We start from the raw sequence: 26119 nt of genomic DNA, 5'->3' as shown, positions 1-26119 counted from the left end.
GTCTCACCTAAAAAATCCACTGCGCAGGCTCGAAGGGTTAATGACCTTTCCCAAATCTTCGCTCGCGAAGACTGGCCATTATTATTATATTACTTGGATTTAAGCAGGTGCTAGTTTTTAATTCTGTAGCTGCTGCCTTTTTTTTTTTTTCTTTTTTGTCAATGCAGAATTCCCCATGCTGGATGTAGCACTTTTAGAGCTATGAAGCTGCCCCCAGTAAAACTCCCAGGTTCAGGGTGGATCTGAGCATCAGTAGTGTGAGATTTTCAGTGTGCAGAGCTGAAACCAGAGACACTCCACATCAGACACTTCTTTTTCTGTTTATTTATTAAACGGTTGCATGTCCTATTTTCTAGTCAGATGTGCTGACAGGCAGAGCATACCAGCTAATGTTTGATATTATCCCACGCCGTTCCTATGCCGACCCATAACCATTCAGAACTGTGTCTTTCCAAGTCAAAGCCAGTGCCATTTTGACCTGGAGTACAACTGCTCTTCTGCTTAAGCTACCTGGTTTTTTTCTAAATAGGTTATACTCAGTGATTCTTAAAATCAGTCATGTGGATGTTCACATCAGGTTTCAGTCAAACCAACTAGGTCAAATCTCTGCTCTTAGCTGAGCAGCTCTAATTCTTGTTGGTCAGCCCAGCCTCCTTTTGGGTGTGTCTTCACATCTCCTCTCTTTTCATGCTTTGAGTTGTTTGCTTCTCATTCTCTTGGTTTTACTGCAAGCAAGCAACGATTTCCCTTCTTTTTCTACCCATTTTTTCCTCTTATTTTTGACTAACAGAAAAGACTTGCTTGTCCTCATTTTGCTGATTTTTGATCCAGATGGGAAGCTGGGAGCTGCCTTCCATGGACAAACCCAGCTCTTCCTTGGAAAGCCTGAGCAGGGCGTGCGCTTTGTAAAACTACGGTGACAGCGCCACTTATTTTTGTGTTCCTTTTATCTACTACAATGCAGTAATTAGATCAGTTGCCCAGCGAGCAGGGACCCATTTCCATTGGCACCAGGCAGAGGGAGGGATGCAATCCATGTTTCCCAGTTGCATAGAAGGGGTGCAGCTCATGAAAGATTTACTCAGACCACAAATGCCAAGCCCCTGTGGATGTGAGCGCTGCCAGGGTTTGGTGGCAGCTGAGCAGATGGATGTGGCTGGTGTGTCCAAGGGGGAGATGTGGAATTTAGAAGAAAACCAATAAATCAGGAGAAAACCAAGGCACATGCTCTCTCTTGAACTTTTCCACACAAGTCAACAAGACTTGATTTACCAGCCGCGCATGTAGATTTTGTGTAATATCGTTATTGCTTGATTTTATAGCAGAGACATTAACGGTGTTGGCATTTACCTTTCAATGGTTATTGCTCCCATGTTAGCACCTTGTGTGAAAAAGGGCCTGTTGACATCTCTTGGGATGCTGGCTCCAAGCCTGGGTCTTGCCTGTAAAATTTAGTGGCACCGATGAACCTGCTTCAGTTAATTAGAGCAATTCCCTCCTACAGACCTTGACTTTACCTGGGAATTCCCAAATAAGAAGGCTGAACTGATTTACTGGAACGGAATTGTAAACCAATGCTATGTCATTGCACTGCTTTCATCTTCCTGAAAGCTGCTGACATCTTTTCCCTGGTGATGCTGTGGCATCAAAAATTTGGTTTAGGACAAATCATGTTTTTTCTGAAATTAAATATTAACCAGCTAACAGTCTAACATTTGGTTTGGCTGTAAATAGGACTTTGTTTTTAAAGCCTCCCCAATTCTTGTAAGTTTAATGATAAGAACCGTCATTTTTACAGAAGGGAAAAAAGCAGGCATAAAAAATCCAAGGCGCTTGAGACTTTTTACACCCTGAGCTCAATTTTGTGGTGAATGGCTTTGACCCTTGGTTTTCCTTGTGCTGATCATGTTTCTGATCATCCCAGGCAGCTTTTCCCTCCCAGTACTTATCCATCTCCTCCCAGGGCACTGTACCAGCCCTAAATAGAAAGGCTGGTTTCATCCCCATGTCTGTTCCTGAGTGGAACAAGGGAAGTTCTGGGCCTTTTTAATCAGGAGAATTATCTGACGGAGAGGCAGAGCTGGATATGGATTAATATCTCGGTGTGATTTTTAGCTCTGGGCTCCGTGGCAAGCAACCTGGCAGCTTCACCTCCTCTCTTTTATGGAGCTGAGGGTTTATTTTTGTGGGTGCCTTGGCTTTGTGCTGGAAAATGGAGAGACTTTTAGAGAAGAAAAAAAAAAAAAAAAAAAGAAGAAAGACACCTTTTTTCAATTTAAAAATAATGAAAAAAAGGAAGAAAACAGCATCTTCCCAGCTGCCCACCGTGCCAGTGACTGCAGGCAGGTGAATAGAGCTTCCTGCCTGCCCTTCTCATGATAAAGCATTCATAGACAGAATATCTTAAATGAAAACCTTGACAGTATAATTGTTAATAAACTCAGTCACACGCGCTTGATATTCTTTATTTGTACAAATGTATTACTCTGTTGGTAACAGAGAGTGCTGCTGAGTTTGGACCCTGTGGAGATCTTTGACTCTGTATTGCCCAATATTTCTAATTCAGCAATTAGAGCAGTGCAAAATCAATACAGCCCCCATCAAACAGGGGAAGTCATGCCTTATTAAGGCATTTCAATTTAATTGTTAATAAACAATCCAGTGGCACTGGGGGGAACTCCTTTGGAACCTGTTAGCAGCTTGGTGCTAGTTAATATTAATCAGTGATAAAGGCTGTAAAGAAACAAGGGGCTGAGCTGCAGTTTGGGCTTGTGTAACAGCAAAAAAAAAAAGGGTTCCTGGATGGGTACAAGGCATACAAATGTTGGAGCATCCTCGCAGGAGATGCAACGAGCGTGGGCCTGTGTCTGATTCCATATGACTGTTCTCATGTTCTTTCCCGAGGCATCTCTCCTGGATTGAGTTACTGTATTTGACAGACCAGATGATTTTTTTTCTGGTCTTAAAATTTCACGGATACGTTCAACTGGTGCAAGTGAGAGACAGCCCAGCCTGTGGAGGGGAGGCTGAGGCATTTTGGATAATTATAAAATAAATAAATGCAGTGATGATATATGTGTATGGAGTGAAACTGCTGCTGGGAGTGGGACGGAGGTGGTGACTGGCATTACTTTGCACCTGAAAAAGTGCATGGAGCTGGGAGGGAGCTCCGACCCAGGCTGGGAGAGCATTTCTAGAGCAGCTGGACCTGCCAGGCAGTGAGCACCCAACTGCCCTCCTCCCTCTTCTGTGCCAGGAATGATGCTTGGGGCAAAATTACAGCACCTCCTGTGTTGTTCCTCATGGGTTTTTGCGTTTTCAAGAGAGCCACAGACTCTGTTTTGGGTTGGAAACGTGGTGAGTTTGTGTTGTGTGACAGCTCCTTGATGGAGCACAGATCCAGAGGTGTGGCACTCCTCACGTTGATTTGCTGTGAAAATCCAGCTCAAAAATTTCACTCTTTATTTACAGAAGGGTGCTTGAACTAAACAGGCCAGAGTGCCAGTGCTACTAACATCAGCTGCAAAAATAGGTGGTGACTACTAATACACTGCTAAACACTTGCACTGTGAGGAGCTGCTGTAAATTATTCCCATTTTTCACTGAGTTGGGAAGTGAAACTACGGTTGAGTGGGATTTCTGTGGTCAGAGCCAGTTCAGAGTCAGAATTCCTACTTGGTGGCAAATGGCAAACATTTTTTCATATCAAATGAGGAAAAAATGTTTGGATTTTGAAATTTGCAATGGAATAGAATCATAGAATCACAGAGTGGTTTGGAATGAGAGGGACCTTACAGACCATCTTGTTCTTAATCCCTGCCATGTGCAGGGACACCTTCCACTAGGGCAGGTTGCTCCAAGTCCTGTCCAACCTGGCCTTGAACAATTCCAGGAATGGGGCAGCCACAGCTTCTCTGGGCAGAACAACCATTCTCTTATTCCAAACAGCAATTATTTAATTGACCATATATACATGAAGTTTTTCAAATAATGTTATTTCAGAGTTGTTTAATACACCATTAGTGTAGTGTGTGTAATATAATACATAAATGCTGCTTTTATAGGATTTAAATTTAAGGTGAGAAGAGGGTGAGAAAGGGGCTGAGTGGCTCCCATCTCCACCAGCTACAGATGCTGTGTGTTTTATGGGGCAGCAGCTCTGCAGCCCTCAGCATGAGGAGGCAAACCCCAAATCTGGACCCAAGGGTGTCAGAACTAATGATGGAGGAGAAGCACTTGCCAACAACACTCATGGTCAGGTCCCTGCTGCAGGGCCAGGAGCAGTTTGCTTTTTAGTCTGGAGCAGATTAGTCCCTCCCTTAGTGCTTTGCTTTATTATTATTGTGCAATTCCTCCTTCAGAGAAGTGGGTTTCAACCTGCAGCCGGAAAGTATTCCCAAAGTGCTATTTTACTATTTATTTTCATCCAACTTCCTATTACTGTGGCAACATGCACTTTGAATTTCATTAGTTTTATGCATTTAAGTTCCCTTTTTAAACCTTTATAAGGTCAGACCCTGCTTGGGTAAATCAACAATGTATTAAATTTGAGGTTCTGAGTAATACTTTTCCTTAAACAGCTGTAGATCACAGGTAAGTGAGGGCATTAGGGCTTCTGCTTTTTCGAGAAATATTTGTGGGCATTACTGATAAGCACATGCACCAAATTATTCTGTAATTAGATAAGCATCTTCCATCACAGATTCATTCTCGTGCACTTGTGGTCCATCAGCAGCACATTACAGGGTGCCTGCACTGAAACCACACAGGAGGAGGCTGTCATGTCATGCTCTGCAGCACAACAGCTCAAAGCTCTTGCAGCTGGAGCTGCTCCAGACCTCCTTGGGGTGGCCAGGAGCATCCCTCAGCACTGTGGGGTGCTGAGCATCCTACACAGGCCATGGGACTGCTGCTGGACCAGCAGTGGGTGCGATGCCGACCTCAGGGTTGCTCCTTCTGGGTAGCTGTGGTTTCACAGGGAGGTTTCATTGTCCTGTCCTGGTGACCAGATTTCATCCCAGCTGTTTTTTGCCCAGCCAAAACTCACATCACCCAAATAGGGTTCAGCTGGGGGGCAGCCAGCCCACAAAAGTCCCTGTTGCCTGTGCTTCTCACTTCACTACTGATTACTAAAGCAGAGTCAATGCTCTCTCTCTCTTGATTTCCCACTTCTGTGGCCTCAGGCCCTTAGTTGCTTTCACCTGCTGCTTGTATGGGTCTGCTTGACAAATGAGAAAGTACAAGTAGTTCTCCTGCCTCCTCTGGGCTTCTGGAGGGGTTTTCCTTCAATAAATAGGGCTCTTTGCAGGCTTCTGGTTTCACAGCCACTCACGAAAGTAGGTTGTGAGAAGCTGTTTTAGCGCGCGTTGGCCGTGTCCCTGCAGAAAGGGCCCTGCAGGCTGCAAAGCACAGTCACTGCTGCCTCTTCCAGTGAGTTTGTGCTGAAGTTTGTGCTGGAGAAGCGCTGGGAGCCCTGGCTGGCAGGAGGCTGAGCTTCCCAAACTTCTCACGCGCAGTTTTATGTGCAACTTTCTGACTAAAGTTCAACTTGGAATACACCGAATAATTCAATTACATCTCTGCCGCTGGGTTATATAAGAGAAAGCTGAAGTTGTGCCTCGTTTTGTAAGGTAAAGCAAATCCTTCTGCTGATCTGAGCAATCTCCCTGGTTTGCAGGGGGGTTTCGCTGCACCTCCTTGCCTGAGCTGGGGCTTTTGCGGGAGAGAAGGTGCTGTAGCTGTTGTCTGCATTGACTGGCATCAGGTGAATGTGTGAAACCTGGGCTTATTTTGTGTGTTTCCATGGTGTTTCAGTGCGCAGAGGAGACCGGAGCAGCTGGATCAGACCGTGGGCCAGCGGTCAGCATCCCCCTCCCTGGCACAGACTGCACCCAGCTCCCAGAGCCCCCGGGAGATGAGGGGCCGGGGCCAGCCCGGACCGGCGGCGGAGGGGCCGCGGAGGACACTGCAGGTGGACGCCAGGAGCCAGGGCCCGGGGAGGTCTCCCTCGGTGTCGCCGGACCGGGGCAGCACCCCTACCTCTCCCTACTCGGTCCCGCAGATCGCCCCCCTGCCCAGCAGCACCCTCTGCCCCATCTGCAAGACGACAGAGCTCACCTCCTCCCCCGGCCAGCCCAACTTCAACGCCTGCACCCAGTGTCACAGCAAAGTCTGCAACCAGTGTGGCTTCAACCCCAACCCACACCTCACCCAGGTAATGCCTCCTCTTCCTCACACAGCCCTCCCGGCCGGCTCGGGTGGGTGCTGGGGTGGCTGCCACCGAGGTTATTGTGTTCTCCAAGCACAGAAGTTGCACCTTTGCTTTTGGCAGCTGCAGAGCACTGACCAAAAGCAAGGGCTGTGCTGGTAATCAGGGAATAATTGTGTTAACCTGAGCTTTGATGAAAGGAGGGAGGTAAACCAGTTTGAGGGAATTGGTAGACCATGAGAGGGGTTCAGTCTCTGTTGCTGAGACCCCAGAATGCTTGTCTGAGGTCTGCGCTCTCAGAAGTGTCTGGAAGTCGAAGGACTTGACGGTGGGAGGGGAGGAGGGGGTTGCTGGCACCCCGAGGTGTTGAGCATCTCAAACCCTGACTCATCACAGGTGCTGATGGGCGAGTTTCAGGCAGCGTCACGCTCGGCGGCGGGAGGGAAGCGCCAGGAGTCGTGCGCAACATGATGCGGCGCTGGGGGAGCGTTTTGTGGGATGTGTGAAATGGAGGCTCGGGGTTCCGGGGGCGGATCCGGCAGCGGCACCAAATGGGGGTGCTGGGGCTGGCTGGGGTGAGGGGCTCCCTGTGCCAATCTGTCAGGTCAGAGACCTCCACACAGGGTGGGAAGTGACATGGATGGTTTTTGCAGCTGTTAAGAGCCAAACAATGGGAATTCCTACTCTCAGGCTTAATAACAGAAATTTAAAGCCATGCTTTGGAAAGCCACTGTGCTGGCCCAGTTTATGACAAGACAGGATTTGGGCACTAAAGTCCCCTGGATAGCCAGGATTTATTGCCAGTAGCCATTTCTGGTAAGCACATGATGCTTGCTCCTGACACCAGACACAACGGTTTGTAAATACCATTGTCTGAGAGAGAATCCAGCCTTCCAGTCCCTTTTTCCAATGGAACGAGAGTTGAGGTAGCTGACACTCCTGATACAGCAAGGTATAATTACCTGGCTCGTGCTTTTACCCTGCAGGTATTTCCCCCTGAAAAGGTCAATATAAGGTCTCAGACTGAGGTAGAAATTCAGGCTCCTGCAAGGAAATGCCGTGGGCACTTTTTTGTTTCACTTTCAAGTTTCACTTTTAAATACACGTGCCAAACATTTATTTTGTTGTCCAAGCATTGCTTTGAAAGTTGACCAACTACTCTGAATAGTATCAGTTAACCAGCAGATAACCAAAGAGAAATGTACCAGTTGCTCAGTTTCTGGTCAGCCTGGGCCTTGTCTCTTCTCTCTTGCCCCAAGAGCTTTCCCACAGTGGTTCTACCCCAAGTCTCTCCTACAGATACCCATGTTTAAATGTGTGTGTGCATGGAGTTTGTGCTTAGAACTCTAGGCCATTTCTCTCTTGGCATCTCTAGGTTTCTGTGCCCTCTGAAATGTGATTGACTGTGGGGCATTTTTAAACATGAAATCAAAAAGTTGTACCTGAAATGGAAAAGGTGTGATTTTTTTTTTTTTTTTTTTTTGTTTGTCCTGAGTTTAATATGCATTTCAGCAGCAAACAGCCTTATGAGTTGTAAGTAGGTCGTTGTGGGAGCTGGGGGATGAAAACAGTTGTCCAAGAGAAGCACATTTGCAGCTCATGTTGGCAGCCCGTGTGATGGGCTGGCTGGGGGAGCAGCGGTGGTTGCTGCCTGGTTGGAAGTGTGACTCGCTTTCCTCAGCATCATTCCTTGTGCTGCTATTCCAGAGTCACACAGCGAGGTGTCTGAAGCAGCCTGGTGGTGTTACAGAGGAGTAATGGGAGGCAGCTTGGAGGGTGCTCTCTATCTTGATGGTGGGAGCTGGGTTGGAAAGGCTCTCCAGAGTGTCCAACCTCTGCTCAAAGCAGCAATCAAGGAAGGATCTCTGGGCTGTACCCCTTTGGGTCCCAGAACCTTCTAAGGTCGGACATGCTGGTCCCACCTGCTCCATCACCTGACTGCCCTCACAGGGAAAACATCCACCCAGTCTGGTCTCTCCAACCCAGCAGGCGCTGCTGGGTGGCTGCACAGCTTTGCTAATGAGGGGCTGTATTTTCCATTTGCATTTCCTTATGAATATATTTTCATGGGAATGGCTGATGTTGCCACTTTGTGCTGCAGTAGATACGGATTTGTAACTTTTTTTTTCTGCTTTCAAGGCTCTCTAGCAGGATTATATCATCAAAAATACTGCATTTTCTAAGGAAACCAAACCCCAGAAAACCAAAATTGTGTTTTGCTTGGTACCTCCTCTCCTGTGCAATCTGTGGGACTGCCAGAAACCATTGGCATAGTGAGGTGGGAGCTCCAGGACTGGTTTGGCATGATTTCTGAAACCATTTTGAGAGTCTGGTTTTGAAGCTTATGTAAACACTTCCTTTTCATGAGTCTTTTATATATACATATATATGTGTGTGTGTGTATATGTATATATATATTTTATACACGTGCTATAAAATAGCTTTTTATAATATATATAAAAATAAAGTAACAGACTTAGTGTATGAGCTGTAGTCCCCCATGCTCCACTGTTCTACTTACAATTCCAAGAGCAGGTTTTTCAGAGGAGGGTTAGCTGCACCTCCTAGCAAAACACCTTCACTTCGTAATTAGGTGATACCTTCTGCTCAGAAGCACGTGAACTCCTTTGAAAGACTATTTTTCTTTGCCTTTTGTGTTTTATCCCTTTTCAAGTGGCTCGATGGTCATTTTGTCTTCAAGGCAAGTTATGAATTTCTGTGCTGACGAAGCAGTCGGCCTCCGTGGCATCTTGAGTTGATCGCTTGCTGAGAAGAACAAAATATCTCGTTGGGTTTTTTTTCTTCGCTGTCTGTTTATTCCTTTGAGCAGCAGCTCGTTCTTGTTTCACGAGACTGGGCAAACAGAAGTTCCTGTCTGCTGCTGGTGTCACTCAATATTTTACATGTAGATAATCACATTCTTCCCTCTGTTCATCTCTGCGCGCCGAAATAACTGCTGTCATCGTTTTCAATTTGGTCGTGTGCTGGCGGGCTGCTTTCCTCGTTCATTCACTTATTCCTGAAGGTCAGTGCTCTTGCCATAGACAGTTATTTTAAGCAAGGGGAATTATCAAGCAGGGAGCCATGGTGGCACCATTAAAGACAAGGAGTTATTTAATAACATGGGAAAATCGAGCAGTTTGCTTACACTCCTGTGCAGGAAATAGGTTTTTGAATGGAGAGGTGTTATTTTTAGTGCAACGCTGCAGCTATAACATTCTAGTAGGATTTTTAATTTCTCGTTAAAACTTTTTTTCTACTTTTCCTCTGTGTTGTCTTCGAGGGGTTTTTTGGACAGCTTGTTCTGCAGGACTGTACCAGTGGTGCTGTCATCTCCTCTAGGGAGAATAGCTCAGTTTCAAACCAGTACAATGGGTTTAGAAAATCCTCTTTTTATACATCTTTCGCTTTGTTCCGCCGCTCCCGTGGCTTTCGCCTGACTGATCCTGCAGCATGTTCATCTGATTGGATTTGCTCTGTTTGGTATCATGAGGAGTAACCTGCAGGCATCCTTTCTGCCTCTCTGGGGTTTTGAAGTACCGCCGCACATTGCTAATTTGATAAATTAATTTCTTCTTCAGTCTTCTCTTAAAATTTGTTGGGCTTCTTTTAATTTGTTTTCTCCCCATCCTAAGTGCTAAACCAAAAACACGAGGAACTTGAGTTTGATTTTAATCAAGAGCAGTGGCACTGCATTAAAACATGTGCTTTAGTTAGAGCTGAACTGAAACTCAAAATGCCTGGCTGCCTAATAGGTCTGCCTGAAACCATTTGGGATTATGGAAGGAAATCTTTGCCTTCTGCCTTACATTTCTATTGTGCTTTCTGAAGTAGTGTTTATTAGATGCAGTTTCATCAGTATTCAAATGCACCACCCTGACTAAAAGGAACATATTTGTACATGTGTGTTCTTGACCAAATGACTTTCTTTTTGAAGTCCCTGCTTTTGTCCCCGGGCCATTTTGATTGTACTTGCTGTATTTGTGACCATATTTATGATTGAGAATTGTAAACTTCAGTTCTGGCTCATTTTTTTAGCTCTACTTAGGGAGACTGAAGTGATTCTTTGTACTTTTTATGCCATGAATATAATGAATTATGAAATATTTAAAATATTTGAGAATAAATCTGTTCCCTATGTGCTCTGTGCCATGTAAGCTCATCACCAACCTTTGATCACAGACCTTCAGCAAGCAAAACATAAAAAGTCTCAGGGAGGATTAAAAACTGCTGGTTGGTTTCCCAGCAGTGGTCAGGGTTGTTTGACAGGAAAAGAAAAATTCTCAGCAGCTCCTGAGATACCTGTGGCAAGAGGAGATAGCCACAAAAATCGTTTAAAGTTTTTAGATAAATGTTGAAATTGTATCAGTGGAAAATAGACCATCAGCTGAGGAGATGAGACTGAAATAGTGTAAGTTTTGTGTAGGGCTGTGTTTATCCTGCCATAACCTAACAGTAGATGGTTTTCTGCTCAGTAGTGTAAGAAATTTGGGTAAAGTGGAACAAAGAAGAAGAAGAGGAGGTAGGGGAAGCAGAGGGGTGACACAGTGCTCAGGAGAGCATCTCTGGTGGCAGGAGTGGGGCTTGTTGGCACTGGAGGGATGGCCATGGTCCAAAGCCTTCTCCAGCCTGGCTGTACCAGCAGGAGTGGTGCCTGCCCACAGCATCACCTCCAGCCATTTAGCAAATGACTGAAAAAAACCCAAATATTGAAATTATGAAGCTGTTCATACACTGCTTTTCTTAAGAGCCCATTTCTCATTTGGTTCACTGTCCCAATTTTACACCACAACGGTGTCCAATTTTCAGCAAACCCCACCATTTTTGTGAATTAAGGGCCTAATCTAAATTATTTACCCTTCAGGAGGCTTTGGCTTGGCTAGTGACCACTGGTTCAGTAGCACTGCAAGCCAAGGGCTGTGCTCAGGGTGCCAGGGGTGTTATTAGTTCTGCATTAAACAAATGGCTGTTACTAATGAACAGTAAATCCTCATTTCTTCCTCTCATCCATCTCCTCTCCTGCCGGTCATTCACTGAACATCCGAACACTTACAGGTCTCTGATGCTGTGTAAGTGTGGGCAAAATCCTCGTGGGTGTCATTGCTTTTACCCTGGGGTCTAGGAGATGCTACAGTGATTTGGTGGAAGTAGCTTGGTGCAGGTCACTCGTGGTCTGGGTAGCTCTGAGGTCATTGGAGCACAGCTGTAATTTATATTTCTGTGATTTCTGTGGCTTGAAGTCATGTCTTACAATATGCTGTGCTCTGATGCACTGCCCTGTGTGTTAATGTGGTGGGTTTGGGGGTGGAAGCACCAAGGGCTGAGCAAGGAAGGACTGGATGAAAACAGGGATCTGCTTGCCGATAGATAATTAAATATGCTTTCATGAGAGATTTGGTTTCCCTTGTCTCTCTCTGCCTTTTCCAGCAACGGGAGGAGTCTATCTCCTCTTTAGTTCTTCACTGAGAAGCTGCAGGGCAATGGTGTCGTGGCATCTACTAAATTTCCAAGTTTTCTCTGGGTGCATCAGCTCCATGTTGGACGTAGCTTTTTGCAGTGGGAGTGATGGCAGAGGATGAACCACGATATTACATTTACACGGTCTCTTCTCTTACTGAACAGCAAAGCCCACCAGGATTTCTCCTGCCCTTGGGACCCCAATGACACTTTGTTTTCCTGGCCATGAAGCACCTCCAGCCCCAGCCGTTGACATGCGGCACCACATCTCCAGGAGGTGTTATTGTGCTCATGCACAAAGGCTGTGTTTAGAGGTTATAGTTCCCTCTCTTTTTAAAGAATGAGTGTTGGATCTGAAAAAAACTGTTTCTCTGGTCTGACATCCCCTGGGGCATTTCACACCCTGGTGTCCTGCTCATGGTGTCCATGGGTAACTGGGGAGGTAGGGCTGGAGGGTTGACTCTGTCTGCAGCAGTCCATCCTTCTGGGCACCTTTCAGTAAGTTCAGGACTGTGTTTTTTCCTCCTATGATCAGATCAAACCCCTGGACACCCTTGGGCAGGCAGGGGTTGTGTTCTGCGGTGTTAGACAGCTTTTTGCGTGTGTACGTGGTAGATTGCACCCTACATCCAGCCAGACCCCTGCACTGCTGAGTCAGATTGCCCATTTCAGAATGATTTCTCTTTTGAGATCATCCTTCTTTACCATATAGCTGTAAAAATAAATCTGTCGTTAGCATTACGTTGCAGATCTGGGAGAAATTTTCCATTGGATCAGGCTGCACAATGGGAGAGAAATAGGAGTTTTATTCCAATTTGTTCTTTGTTTTTAGCAAAGCTTCAGCCAGCAGTGACCTGCATCTGCAGCAGGCGATGCTGTTTGCAGGATCTGGGGCTTGCCATGCCTGCTGCCTTCTCCTAAGGATGCAGCAGTTTGGGCTGCAGCCCCCTTGACAGGAATGCTGCCAGACTCCTGCCACAGCAAAGCTCCCATCCCGATGCCCAGGGTCAGCATCTGCACCATGAGGTGGGACTAGAGCTTGATGGGGATGTGCCCACTTAAGGAAGCCCTGCAGCTCTCCTCAAGAGCACCCTGTGAGCTAGGCACTAAAAATCTGCTCTTTGTGACTGCAGTGGATAGTCTGCATTTTTTGTGGTGAGAAAATATTGATAGGAACCTGGAATTTATCACCCTGGACCAACTGGTCGCGCGTGTGTGTATATTTCCCGTATTTTAGCCCTTCCTCACCATCACCCTTCACTTCTTAATCCCTTTATCCCTACACCAAGTGTCCCAGCCCTCTTGACATCCTGTATCTGCAGTGGTGCAGTGAAGGATGTGTCTGTTATCCCTTGGTTAGACTTCTATTTATTTCTGCTCTATCTCTTTTTTTTAATGGGGTGATTAACACTGGGTAAAACAACTCATGTGAAGCTGGAGAGCAGCACACTTGTCTTGCTGAGCCTTTCTACACAGAAATGGCTCGTTTGCCTTTTTGGTCCCTGCTGCAGCCCGAGCAGGAGCTTCTCCCAGCCGTCTGCAGGGACGTGCAACTCGTCTGTTTGACAGATCACAATTTAAGTTGGAGCCCACGAAGGAAAGCTCATGAGTAATTCTGGCCGTTCCTCCCAGTGTGCCGCCTTTCGCTGCGCTCCGCGTGGATGATTCAAATAATGCAAAATGTCAAAAAATATCTTGGCTAAACGGTTGCTGGTGACTAAGGGGGCTAGTGTTGCTCAGGGTGGGTCCTCTCCACTGACAGCTGGTGCAGGAACTGTGGGAACACAGGAGGGGCTGTGGTGACGCCTTAAATTGTTCGGAGGGGATGGGAGAGTGTGGCTTCCCGAAGGCTGGAGCAATGGTGCGGTACAGAGGGGTAATTAAAACAACTGCAAGTAGAGAGGAATCCTCCCGAGGGATGGGAAGTGGCCTGCTTTCTGCTTGGCATCTTCTGCTGCTTGCTAAATACCAAGCCCAGCAAGCTGCGCGTGCTGAGCCGCCGCCGCCCTGCACCGTCCTTCCCTCGGTACATTAAGTTACAACAAGCTGTTTGCTTGGACGAGACATGGTTTCCCTCTGGCTTTCAGCTCCCAGATCACTTTATCATTAAAAAGAAAAGCCAGCTGAGGATCAGAAGCGGTTGTCAAGCTTTCCAAAGCAGAGCGGGGTACTGAGTCAGAGGGTCCCTGTGTTTTGGAGAGCTTTGCTGTGCCTGCTGCTTGCTTTCATTTCACTCCCCTGAACATCCCCAGGCAGAGCAGTAAGATCCTTTACAGCCTATGGTGGTGGATGGGGATGTTTTGCTCACATGGATGCTACTCCAGGTTTTCTCACTGGTGAAGCACATGAAATCACGCATGTGGTTGAGTGTCCCTCTGCATCCTGCTTACTGCACAGGCAGTCTCCCAGAGAGCAGGAATTGCACAGGGCTTTATAGCCCTCGCTTGTGTGGTCTGGTTTGCAGTGTGTGCTGGGTGCTGGAACGCTGCGCTGCCTCGGGGAGCGCTTAGGGGGAAACTTCAAGAGCTTTCAGTGCCTTGATGGGGATTGAGTTAATCCTGGCTGAATTCATTCCTATTTACTGTCTTTCTGCAAGCTGCAGAGAGCAGGGTGGTTATAAGGAAGGGTGTCAGACACTCCACCCTGGCACCCACTCTGTACCCTGGCGGCTGCATCTCTGGTGTAGGGGTGCCTGGTGGGAGAACCCCAGTGAAGGAGGAGATGTTGTGACATGGCTCTTCCCACCGTAGCTGGTAGTGACATATGAGGTCCATCTGGTCCTTAAAGACAGAGGTGGTGGCATCTCATCAGCATCTCTTGTAACCTGAATTTAGCTGATCACCATTGCTATTTATAGAGCTGTGTGGGCACCCATCACCAGAAACCAAATTGTTTCTTCCTGACCTGTCTCTTGTCTGTCTCTTGGCCGTGGTCATGTTTAGGTGCTAAAAAGCAGACTTCTGAAAGTGAATGCCTTGAGGTGCTTGTGGGACAGCAGTTCATGCCTGCAGAGGTGTTCCTCCCCACCTTAATTCAAGCCTTGCTCCCAGATCTCACCCTCCTGCTGTACCCAGCTCCTCTTCTCAGAGACATAACAGACGTCCCTGCTCCTGGGCAGCCCAGATCTGAGGGGTACAGTGCTAATGGACTGTGAAAACTGGTTATTTTAACTCTGATTGAAATGCTGTTTTTTCTAGGCTGCAAACCTTTTGATCAAGGACAGCCGAAGGGTGGGATGTTTCCGTTCTGGAGTCAGTTTGTGTTCTAAATAGGCTGTGCCGCTGGCGTGGCTTTCTGCTCTGAGTAAATCAAAGCCAAGTTGTTGGAATGGCTCAGTAGGGAAATCCAGAGAGTGAGATGTGGCCTTAATGGGATGGGAGTAGACTATGCAGCAGGCTGGTGGGATTAAAGGTTTCCCAGAAGGAGTTAAGGCATGGACGTAATAGCTGGAAGTCAGTTTGGAAGACTGAATGGCCAGTGTGTCCCTCCCCTTCCTCCCTTGCCCCCTGCCCTGGACACTTTGATGCCCATCTCCTGCATCCTAATGAAGCCCAACTGCTTGTGCAGCAGCCTTACAAAGAACCCCCAGGACGGGAAGAAGTGTGAACATTGACATTTTGCTCCCTCCCCAGCTGTTCTGCCACCCCCTTGCTATGTCCAAGCCGTGGGGGCAGACTGGCCAGACCCTTGATTTGGAGACCTCCTTGGAAGAGACCCGAGTGTTGGGCAGGATAGATGTGCCCATCAGTCTTATGGAGAGGAAATTTTGTGCTCACCTACCTCTGGCCGCCCTCTCCCCTTTCTGATGAGCACGGCACAGTATTCCCATTAGGCGGAAACAGAAGCACAAACACTCGGGCTCATCTGTTCAGCAAAGCCAAGATTATTCTGAATCATCCAACATCCTTATCAGGGCGCTCCAGCCGGCGCTTGCATCAGTCACAGCGCGGGCTGGCGGAGTCGGCGGCAGCGCTCGGCCCGCTTTAATTGCCACGAGCCAGCAGCTATTTGAAGCCCTGTCCCCAAAGAGCAAATGAGCTCGTCACTGCGTGGAACTCGGCTTTGCAGGAACCGTGGGATCAGCAGGCGTTCCCTGTTGAAAACCTGCTAAGGATGCAGGCCTATAGGGGTGCATGTGAAGTGCAGCAACCAGCTGGGCGTGGTGGAATGGGCTTGGATCTGCGAGTGGGAGCTCCCCTTGGGATTCTAGTTTTGGGATTCTTTTTCCCCCTAATTGCAGAGTACCCTGATGCCTAACAGGCAGGGAGGGAAGCTGGAAAGGCTGTGTCCCTGTGACTCCTCAGGTGTGAGGTTCCTCCAAAACCAGCTTTGTCATGGCTCTGAGCTGCACGTTTGTTCTGTTCTCTCAGGTGTACCATGTTGTCTTTACTCCCTGTGAGACATCTCATCTCTCTCCTGATCTCCTGGAAGGCACTGCCTGCTGTGTTCACCTCTGTTCTCAGTGTGACGCCCAGTAGATAAAATACCAGGTCTAGTGGAAAAGTCTGGCTGAAAACTAGGTGGTCTGTACTAAAATTACTCTGGGGACCTGAGGAAGGATTGAATTACCTGTGTTTCTGGATTCCTCAGAAATAAGGAACATACTTATTGTTGGAGAAGCCTGTCCTTGAGCTAACCTGCCTCTATTCTGCCCGCATACTCTATGTATTGCAAAACCTTTGGAGCTTTGAGAAAAGCAAATACCCTTGGTATTTGATGGAGCACAGCATGCTAATGCAAGACCAGCAGTGCTGGGATCTATCCCAAAAGGTGAAGCCCAGTTAAAGTGAGCCCTTGTGCCCGGGCATGGTGCTGTCATCTTGTCTTAGCACCTGCTCAAGGGACCTTTGGCAGACTGGGGCATGAATCCCCATTTTTCTTGGAGTCCCAAGTCAGTATGGAGATGCTGGGCCAGGCCAGCTCATACCTTTAAATCTGTTTTTACACATTCTACCTTATGTTCTGACCTGCCATGTTAATTTTCCAGCTGATATGATTGTGGCTTTCAAATTGGAGAGTGCGTTGAGAACTATCCCCAAACAGGCATGCTGCTGCTGCCATCTGTCTTTGAGCTGCTTCTGGGATCCCACTATTTGCTCTCAACAGACAATTGTTATTGCTTTATTGACTTCAGAATTAAAAAAGTCCAATACCTTCTGAAATATTCTTTTCCATAACTAGGTGCTAAATTCCTGTTGACGCCTGGGATACGTATTGAAATAATAATAATAATAGTGCTTTATGCAGATCCTGAGCACGAAGTTTTTGCAGTTCTGCCCCCCAAAAAGTCCGATGATCTGATGGTTTTGAAGGACATGTCATTTGGAGGGCTCTGAAGAGCTTCAGTGCCACTGCATTAAGGGATCTCCAAGCCATGGCACCCCATGGGTGATACGTTACTGTTTGTAGAAAGTGAAAGCTTCAGTGCATTTTCTGATGGTTTTGGCCAGCACAAGCTGTTGCCCCAAGTCCTGCTTCTTCTCCAGCCAACCCATTTTCCCATGTCCTCCTGTGCCACCCAGCCTGCATCCCACTGGGAAGCAAAGGTCTCACTCAGCACGGTGAGACCCTCTCCCTGTGTGAGTGGGTCCCTGTGCACCGAAGAGCAGCACTGCCCAGGTGATGTTGGCCATGCACCGTGTGCTCTGTCGCATCCCGACTCCTGCTGCATCCCATGATTCAGACCTGCTTCTCCTTTTCTTTCTCTGCAGAGTGCCAGGAGTCAGCCCACGCCAACAGACACGGCTGTGGGCAGATAAAAGCTTATGGGAAGGTGGTGTTTATTTGGATGGCAAATGTTCTCCCCCCCTCCGGGTGCACGGATCCTGCTGCTTCCTCCTTGCTGGCCAATCCATCCCTTACCTGCCTGGTTTAAGGCAGTTTGGGGCTGATTGCTCGCCAGTCAGCATGGCTCCCACTGTTCAGCTGGAGGTTTTGATGCACAACACTTGAAAAATCAAGAGGCAAGACCTCTCCAGCTGAACCCCTGAAAGTGGAGGGAGCAGCGATCCCTGCTGCTGTCTCACCTGCAAAAAATGCCCTGTAGGTCATCAGAGTCAGTCCCATGGCTGGTAATTACAAACAAGTCGCCTGGGTTTGCAGCCAGGGCTTGAGGACAAGATTTATTGTTTCCCTGCAAAAGTGGTTTCTAATTGGCATTGGAGCAAATCAAAGGGGGGTGAAATCAGTGTGAACTGTGCAGTTTGCTCCTCTGTAGTTTCCTTGCTGTCTGGACGGACATGGAGCACTGCAGCTGGCATTGCCCATGTGCTGCTGCTTGGAGATTGTTCAAAGAAAAGCTAAGAAGCCCCAGAAGGTGGAGAAAAGATTTGCTTCAGCAATTTTTTTTAATTGTGGTTTTGTTTTTTTTTTTTTACCTGAGCAATTTCTATTTGCATTTTTTTTTGTCTTCTGTAGCAGTTTCTGGTCTTGTCATCAAGGACTTGGCCCCTCATTTGAGCAGAGAAAAACTGGCTTTTGTTGTAAGCTTGCCTGGGGTGTTGAGTTGGGCTGAGGGGTCCTAGGCAGGTTGCTCTGTGGTGATCCTCTGAGCCCCCCTTCAGAAGGGCTGCAGAGAGCTCCCCTAATGGGATGACTTTGCATTTTGGCTAGGGTTATGATAGAAGAGACAGTCTTTTGACTGGTAGGATCCTTTTTCATTAAGAGTTTATTCACCTTGCCGGTGTATCAATTCAGATCTCCATGGCAATGATGACTTTAGATCAGCAAGCAAAAAAATTGTAAAATTGAATCCTAGAATGGTTTGGGTTGGGAGGGATCTTGAAGACTGTGTTGTTCCAAACCCCCTGCCCTGGGCAGGGACACCTTCCACTAGACCAGGTTGCTCCAACCTGGCCTTGAGCATTTCTAGGAACAGGACATTCACAGCTTCTCTGGGCAACCTGTGCCAGGGCCTCACCACCCTCACAGTAAAGAATTTCTTTCTAATATCCAATTTAAACCTGCTCTCTATCAGTGGGAAGCCGTTCTGCCTTGTCCTGTCACTCCAGGCCTCATCCAAAGTCCCTCTCCAGCTCTCTTGGAGCCCCTTTAGGCACTAGAAGGGGCTCAAGGTCTCCCTGGAGCTTTCTGTTCTCCAGGCTGAACAACTCCAACTCTCTCATCAAATCATGATTTGAATGACCAATTTTAATCTTGCTTTGCAACTAGCTTTTTTTTTTCTTTTTTTTTTTAAGACAGTGTGATTTCTCTTGCAGACTGGCTGGCAAATGCAGCAGCCTTGTCTTCACAGGTAAATAATAGCTATAAAAAAACCAGTTAAAAGTGATGTGGCTCTACAGGTATCTGTTCAAATTCTAATTGTTCATAGATTTTTGTGTTAGAATTGGCATTGTTTACTTAGTAGATGATGATTTATGAGCCAAGTCCAGGTGCATTTGGATAAGGATAGGAATTCCAACACAGAAAGTCTATTCTAGTTCATTTAAATAGGTTACTAAACAAGCTGTTTCTGGTGTTTATGGCTATACTTGTAAGATCTTTTCAGGTTCCAGGGCCACCCAAGTGGGTCTTGCCAGAAGAAGATGAGACAAGAGGTGTGTCTGGAGACAGGTAATCTGGAGGCAGCTTTGTCAGTGTCGTGCAAGGCTGAGCTCCTTTCCTCCAAAGCTGCCTGAGTCGCTCCTAAAAGTGCACAGAAACTGCACCTGGAAACACAGAAAACCATTCGCTGGGTCTGAGTTCATGGAGGTGCCATGGAGCCCCATGGGAGGTCATCACCAAGAGTTCTGCAGTGTAAAGCTGGTGGCAGTCACTTCTAGGAGACGTTTTACACATCGTGGTCTTGGTGCCAGGACGGGCTCCCATGGATGGATGCCTTCAGCAGGGAAGCTGCTCTCAGGCTGTTTTTACTGGATAAAGCTGTGCAATGTCTGTGGTCTGTAGGACAGCAAGTAATGGACTTAGACTGCAAGGGAGATTTAGGTTAATATTTTGGGAACGTTTCCTAGCAGTGAAGATGGTTAAGCAAAAGCCCCTTTATTCCTACTTTCCCCCCACCCCCAGTAAATCCACAACTGATGCAAAGTTTTAAAGACCAAATTAGACAAACATCTGTTGTCAGTGATGCAGACTTGTTTGATCCTGCCCAGGCCAAGGGATGGATCCAAAACCTTTCAGAGGCCATTACAGCCCTCTCTCCCTGCTGCTGCAGGACATCAGGGCAAAATCCTGAAGCCTTTAATATGGCTTTGTTAGGACAAAGCAGCAGCAGGATGCAGGAACTTCTACAGGAGAATGAGGAGCGTGGCAGGGAAAGGCAGTGCAGGGTGCCCAAGCTGGAGGAGACCCACCCAGTGCCTCTCCTCTGCTTGTCAGAGAGGCCTAAAGATGCTCAAGGTTTGTGGTAGGGCCCCAAGCCCTGTGGGAAAGCCTCTTTCATCCATCTGGGGTCGCTGGAGCCAGGAGGTGGTCTGTGGTTGATAGAATAGTTTTCACAAGCTTTCTCAGTGCTGTGGTTTTGTTATACCTCTACTGTGGGAAGGGGGCTGCCTGGGATGGCTTTGTCAAGGGGTTAGGATTAATCCTCCTTCTGGACACCTTCCAGGTTGTTCTCTTGGGTCTCTCCCATCTGAGCATGGTAAGTCCTGGCTGGGTGGGACCTTTCCTCCCCTTGACAGTGCTCCTTCCCTTGCCTCCTCCACAGCACCCTGAGTGTTGTCCCTCATGATAGCCCCTGTGGGCCTCCATCCTGCAGGCACTGCATCCTGCTGTGCCTCACTGCAGCTCTTCAGCTTGGTCACCATCATCTAATGAGATTCCTGGACAAACCAGTACAGCCAGCTTCCAAGGAGGGCTGTGTGGAGCACCCATCTGTGGTCTGGACCCTGAACAGGACAGGGGGATGTGCTGTGGCTGTCTCCTTCCAGGTGCACACCCAAACTTTGTGCCTTTTTAATTTGTTCAATATTTGCATCCTCTGAGCAGCACAATAACCCAAATGAAGGTCTGGGCTGTCCGAGGGGTTTCAGGGAAGATCAGACCTGCCCTGGGCAGCCTATTGCTCTTCTGGCCCAGTCAGGGTGTCTTGGGATAGTGGCATCTGTTTGCATTTCCTTTGCTGCAGCCATAGATTTGTGCTTCACAGATTGTGTGGCTAGCTGGATTATAAATTATTCATGGCAGGCAATTTATCGTGTTTATCTGGAATAATTGAGCAATTAAGTCTGTTTAGGTATGTAAAAAGATTATGCAATGGCTTGTCTATCTTCAGGCCTTAAATTCTGCAAGAGCATTTGTTACATATTTAATCCAGAATAACAAAAAAAAAAAAAAAGGCTGAAGATACACTCTACTTTGATGCACTGATCCACTACAATGTGTTTATTCACACAAGTTTTTTATTCCAGCAGCTTCACTTATAAATACAACACTGGCCCAGGATAAATGAGACTTAACTTGGCTCCTTCAGTCTGGGGGAAGTGTGAGGCCATAACACCAGGGCTGTGACTGTGTCTCTGAAAATACTTTGGGCTATTTATGCCTGCACCAGGATTGTCATTAGTGTTTAGAAACCTCCATCCTAGACACGTAGGTCAGAGGATCGAGCTCCTCTCCACCCTCACTGCTATGCAGTACTCAGATGTTGATGCTGCCAAGGTAATCATCCTCAGTGCAATCACACAGCACCTACAGGATGGACAGGGGATCAGGCCCAGCCAGCATGGGTTTGGGAAGGGCAGGTCCTGTCTGACCAACCTGATCTCCTTTTATGATCAGGTGACCCACCTGATGGATGAGGGGAAGGCTGTGGATGTGTTTACCTGGACTTCAGCAAGGCCTTTGACACCGTCTCCCACAGCATTCTCCTGAAAAGGCTGGCAGCCCACAGCTTGGACAGGGTCACCCTGTGCTGGGTTAGGAACTGGCTGGAAGGCCGGGCCCAGAGAGTGGTGGGGAACGGGGCTGCATCCAGTTGGGATCCGGTCACCAGTGGTGTCCCCAGGGATCAGTGTTGGGCCCAGTTCCGTTTAATATCTTCATTGATGATTTAGATGAGGGGATTGAGTCCACCATCAGCAAATTTGCAGATGGCACTAAGTTGGGGGGAGTGTCAATCAGCTGGAAGGCAGGAGGGCTCTGCTGAGGGACCTGGATAGGTTGGAGAGTTTGACTGATTCCAACGGGATGAGGTTCAACAAGGCCAAGTGCTGGGTCCTGCACTTTGGCCACAACAACCCCCTGCAGTGCTACAGGCTGGGGACAGAGTGGATGGAGAGCAGCCAGGCAGGAAGGGACCTGGGAGTGTGGATTGACAGGAAGCTGAACATGAGCCAGCAGTGTGCCCAGGTGGCCAAGAGGGCCAATGGCATCCTGGCCTGGATCAGGAACAGTGTGGCCAACAGGTCCAGGGAAGTGATTCTTCCCCTGTACTCAGCGCTGGTGAGGCCACCCCTGGAGTGCTGTGTCCAGTTCTGGGCCCCTCAGTTCAGGAAGGATACTGAGGGGCTGGAGCAGGTCCAGAGGAGGGCAACTAGGTTGGTGAAGGGACTCAAGCACAAGTCCTATGAGGAGAGGCTGAGGGAGCTGGGGTTGTTCAGCCTGGAGAAGAGGAGGCTCAGGGGAGACCTCCTCACTCTCTACAACTCCCTGACAGGAGGTTGTAGCCAGGTGGGGGTTGGTCTCTTTTCCCAGGAAACGATCAGCAAGACAAGAGGGCTCGGTCTCAAGTTGTGCCAGGGGAGGTTTAGGTTGGATATTAGAAAGAATTTCTTTCCAGAGAGGGTGATCAGGCATTGGAATGGGCTGCCCAGGGAAGTAGTGGATTCTCCATCCCTGGAGATTTTTAAAAAGAGCCTGGATGTGTGGCACTTAGTGCCATGGTCTAGTAACCGCAGAGGTGTTGGATCAAGGGTTGGACTTGATTATCTCGGAGGTCCCTTCCAACCCAGCTGATTCTATGATTCTATAATGCGAAGTTTGGGGTGTGAAAGGACCTCTAAATATTCAAGAGTGTTTTGTTTAGTCCCTGAGCTACAGCCATTATCTCCCATTGCTTTAATTGTCCAGAAGAGTTCCCCAAGGAGCCAGGAGCTCATGGGCAAGGCTGCAACAGGGACTACTCAGAGCTGATTAAATGTGAGCCTTGCAGTAAATGGATGATTTTATTCTGTGTTACTAATAGTAAACTGGGCCGCTTTTAAATTAGTCTGAGTCTCTATTTACTGAGAGCAGCCTGTGCTCTTTATAGCATTATAGCTGTGAATTGCATCGCTGCTGCACAGGGCACCCCCAGAGGCCCCGTGGCCTCATGTATTCCTCTGCTTTGGGCAGGAGGTGCCAGAGAATGGAAAGTTTTGAGCTCCCCTGCTCCCTCCCAGGCTGCTATTTTAGTTCCGCAGGAGACAATGAGTGAGCAGGACCGGAGGCTCTTGTTACTCGGGACGTCCGTCCTTCTGCTGGCGGCAGGGCACGGGAGCAGCAGCAGAAAAAGGCAAAGCAAGCCATTAGGCTTTCCTTGGCCGAGAGGGCTCCCGTGGAAGTCCCGCATTACGGAGCAGGGGGGACCTGGGGCTGCACTTAGAGCACCTCGGCGTGCAAAGCTCGGGAGGTTAAAACCCGGGGTGAGCTCTCTGCCATGCTCCCTGCCCGGGCCCAGGGCACAGCATCCTCCCAGCACGTACAGACGTCCAAACCTTTCATGCGCTCCTGCGGACGGGGAACAAAGGCTGTCTAAACAGGAGCTAGTGAGGCAGCAAATCGCACAAGAAACCTTCCCTAATGAACTGGAAGGACTTGTCCCTTCGCCTCGGGCGGCGGCACTGCCGGCGTGCTTAGCTAGTCAGCGCCTTGTTTGGCGGGGGGACCCGCGCTCCCGGGGGGGAGCAGAGGAGCAGCAGTGGGTCTGGCGCTGGGAAGGTTTCCTCTGCCCATCTGCTCCTCTCCGCCAGCAAGGGAGAGTAGTGAAGGAGGGGATGCTCTCACTTCCCGGGGAGCCAGCGGCTCCATCGCTGCCTTAGCCATGGGGAATGCTGCCGGGGAGCACTGTCCTGCCTGTGACGGCGGATCGAGGTTAGTCGCAAAGCTGTTGGGCATGCAGTTGTTTCCTTTGATCGTTTGCTTCATCCCCGTGTCGGTGGCTGCGTGGTGTGGGTACAAAACGACCGAGCAGCAAGGCATAGGAGCTAGAGGTCGCTTTTGAAACCCAGAGGGTCTGCAGTGGAGGTCAGTGCTTCCTGCCGCCCTTTGGGGAGAGGAGATGTGCTTGAGCAGCCTTGGGTTGGTTCAGGGAGCGCTAACCAGAGAAAGGAAGCTGGTGGAGAAGTGACTCATAGGATGAAATGGCACTGTCTTATTCCGCAGCTCGATTCTCTGGACAAACGCGGTTTCCCATCTGTTATTTGCAGAGAAGGAGATGAGTTTGGGGGTTGGTTCCTCTCTCTCGCCAGCAAGCGAGCAAGTTGATTATTTTCTGGCAAGCATTAGCAGGACGATTACTGACGGCTCTGGTGGCTTCCCTTTCTGAGCAGGAGTGCCAAGGACTGGATTTTATTTGTATTGAGATGTTTGAAGATAAAAGATGAGCATAAGGTGGCCTTTTTCACAAGTGCCTCGGTGCCTCAGTGACCAATTCCCCTGTCAATTAAGTGCCGAAACACTCCTAATTGCACATTTTCTCTGGAGCCCTGGGTTCTCCTCAAGCTGTGCTTTAGATTTGGACCAGGAAGCTTCAGCCCACGCTGCCTGCATGTTTGCATCCGCCTCCTCTCCACCTGGATGCAGGCGTGAATTCTGGTGATGTCTTGACATGCAGCATGGCCCGGGGCACACAACAGCTCCCGCACCCTGGGCTGCTCTAGGTCCTCCAGAGGCACCTCAGGAGACTCCATCTCCTGGTGTTATCCATCCCCCCCCCAGCTCAGACCCTGGCTGGTACACCACATGGCAGCCTCCCACAGGATGCTTTGCAGGCTCCTCACTGCATTTGCACACAGGCTGTGCACTGATCCAGACAACAAGGGCTGCTTTTCCTACCCTCCACACACGAGTTCTGTGGCAAATTGTCCCTGCACTGCTGAAGGAGAAATCAGCAGTAGAATAATGGAATCCTAGAACCTTGGAATGGTATGGGTTGGAAGGGACCTTAAAGATCATCTAGTTCCAACCCCCCCACCATGGGCAGGGGCACCTTCCATTGGATGAAATTGCTCAGGGCCCCATCCAACCTGGCCTTGAACACTTCCTGGGATAGTTTAGTTCTGCTTTAAAGCACAAACCCTTAAGTTCAGAATAAGGCATATATTGGTGTTTGTTGTGTGCTCCACCAGCCAGTCTGAGATGGTGTGGGAAAATGGGAAAACTGATCCACACAGTACCTTTAGCTTTTTCCATTTGCATCAGAGCTGCATCAGCAGCTCTTCCAGGATTTGCTGAGCTTTCCCTGCTCTCCTGCAGCCATTACCACCTCATGTCTTCCCAGCAGTATCCCAGCTCCCCACCACAACTTGCTGTTCCCTCTGTTCTCTAGCCGAGGGCTGCCTTCTAGCACTGCCTCTTCCCTTGGATCAGGATGTTGTTTAATTGCAGAGTACGTGGCTTTGCCAAATTTCAGCACGACAATGTAAAACACAAGACGTGCCCCCGGAGAGCTCCTCCGGAGTGGATCCGGGAGGCACGGAGGGAAGGGACATTTTGCTGACTGGCTGATTTCGTGAGACAACAGTTCTTCATCTGCAGGCAGAGCTGCTGAGCTGAAGACACTTAAGGACACTCTCAGGCAGGGCACTGGCAGCTCTCGGGAGAGGCCAGGCTGTTGCAGTGTTCCTCCAGGATAAACCAGGAGCAGCCATTAATGAAACCCTTCTCCATCCAGTGAGTGATCCTGGTGTTGAGCCTCTCTATTAGCCTGATTAGCACAGTACCTTCGTTACCCACTTCCAGCTTGGGTTATTTTTATGCCTGTGAAAGGCAGAGGAGGGAGCTGTGACTGTGGCCTTGGGATGCATCTGCTGGGGAGTGGCTTCCCCTGGGGGGGCTCTGGGGCAGGGACCACTCGGGGCTCTTAGAGTTGAAGATCTGCTGCCGAAGGTTCACTGTCGTGCTCTTCCCAAATATTGTGGAGTATTAAATACACATGTTTTGGACAACTCAGAGAAAACCCATGCTCCTTTTCTCCTCTGATTTCCCATGAACTTGTCTTCTTGTTTTTCTGGTTGTTGTGCATCCCGTTGTCTCGCTCCAGAGGAGGAACATGGGTTGTATCCTCTGCTGAACAAAGCTCCTTTTCTCTGTCCTGTTCAAACTGGTTACCCTTGGGTGGGATTGGTCACGCTGGACTCTAGATGACTTCAGAGCTGTTCTTCCCAGCCTGAAATAATTGTTTAAAACAAGTCAGATGGACTGTGCCCAGTGGCCTCCTCTGACACGAGGTTGTGTAGCCTTTGTCATGTAGACCTTTGTTGTGGCTTTGGCTGCAGTGAGATGGTGTAAATGGGT

General features: G+C 48.5%; 1 protein-coding gene across 1 annotated transcript in view; it reads left to right on the top strand.

Moving 5' to 3' along the window:
• BSN (bassoon presynaptic cytomatrix protein) overlaps window positions 1-26119 on the top strand; it is a 94274-nt gene that overhangs the window by 17753 nt on the left and 50402 nt on the right. Inside the window, exon 2 of the mRNA XM_017819838.1 lies at window positions 5815-6214. Coding sequence (XP_017675327.1) covers window positions 5815-6214 — 400 coding nt within the window. The remainder of the gene's footprint in view (window positions 1-5814; window positions 6215-26119) is intronic.

This window comes from Lepidothrix coronata, unplaced genomic scaffold (genome assembly GCF_001604755.1).
Source record: "Lepidothrix coronata isolate B3197 unplaced genomic scaffold, Lepidothrix_coronata-1.0 Scaffold78, whole genome shotgun sequence".
Classification (NCBI taxonomy): Eukaryota; Metazoa; Chordata; class Aves; order Passeriformes; family Pipridae; genus Lepidothrix; species Lepidothrix coronata.
Note: the sequence above shows the minus strand (reverse complement) of the source record. Positions and strands in the feature narration are given on the sequence as shown.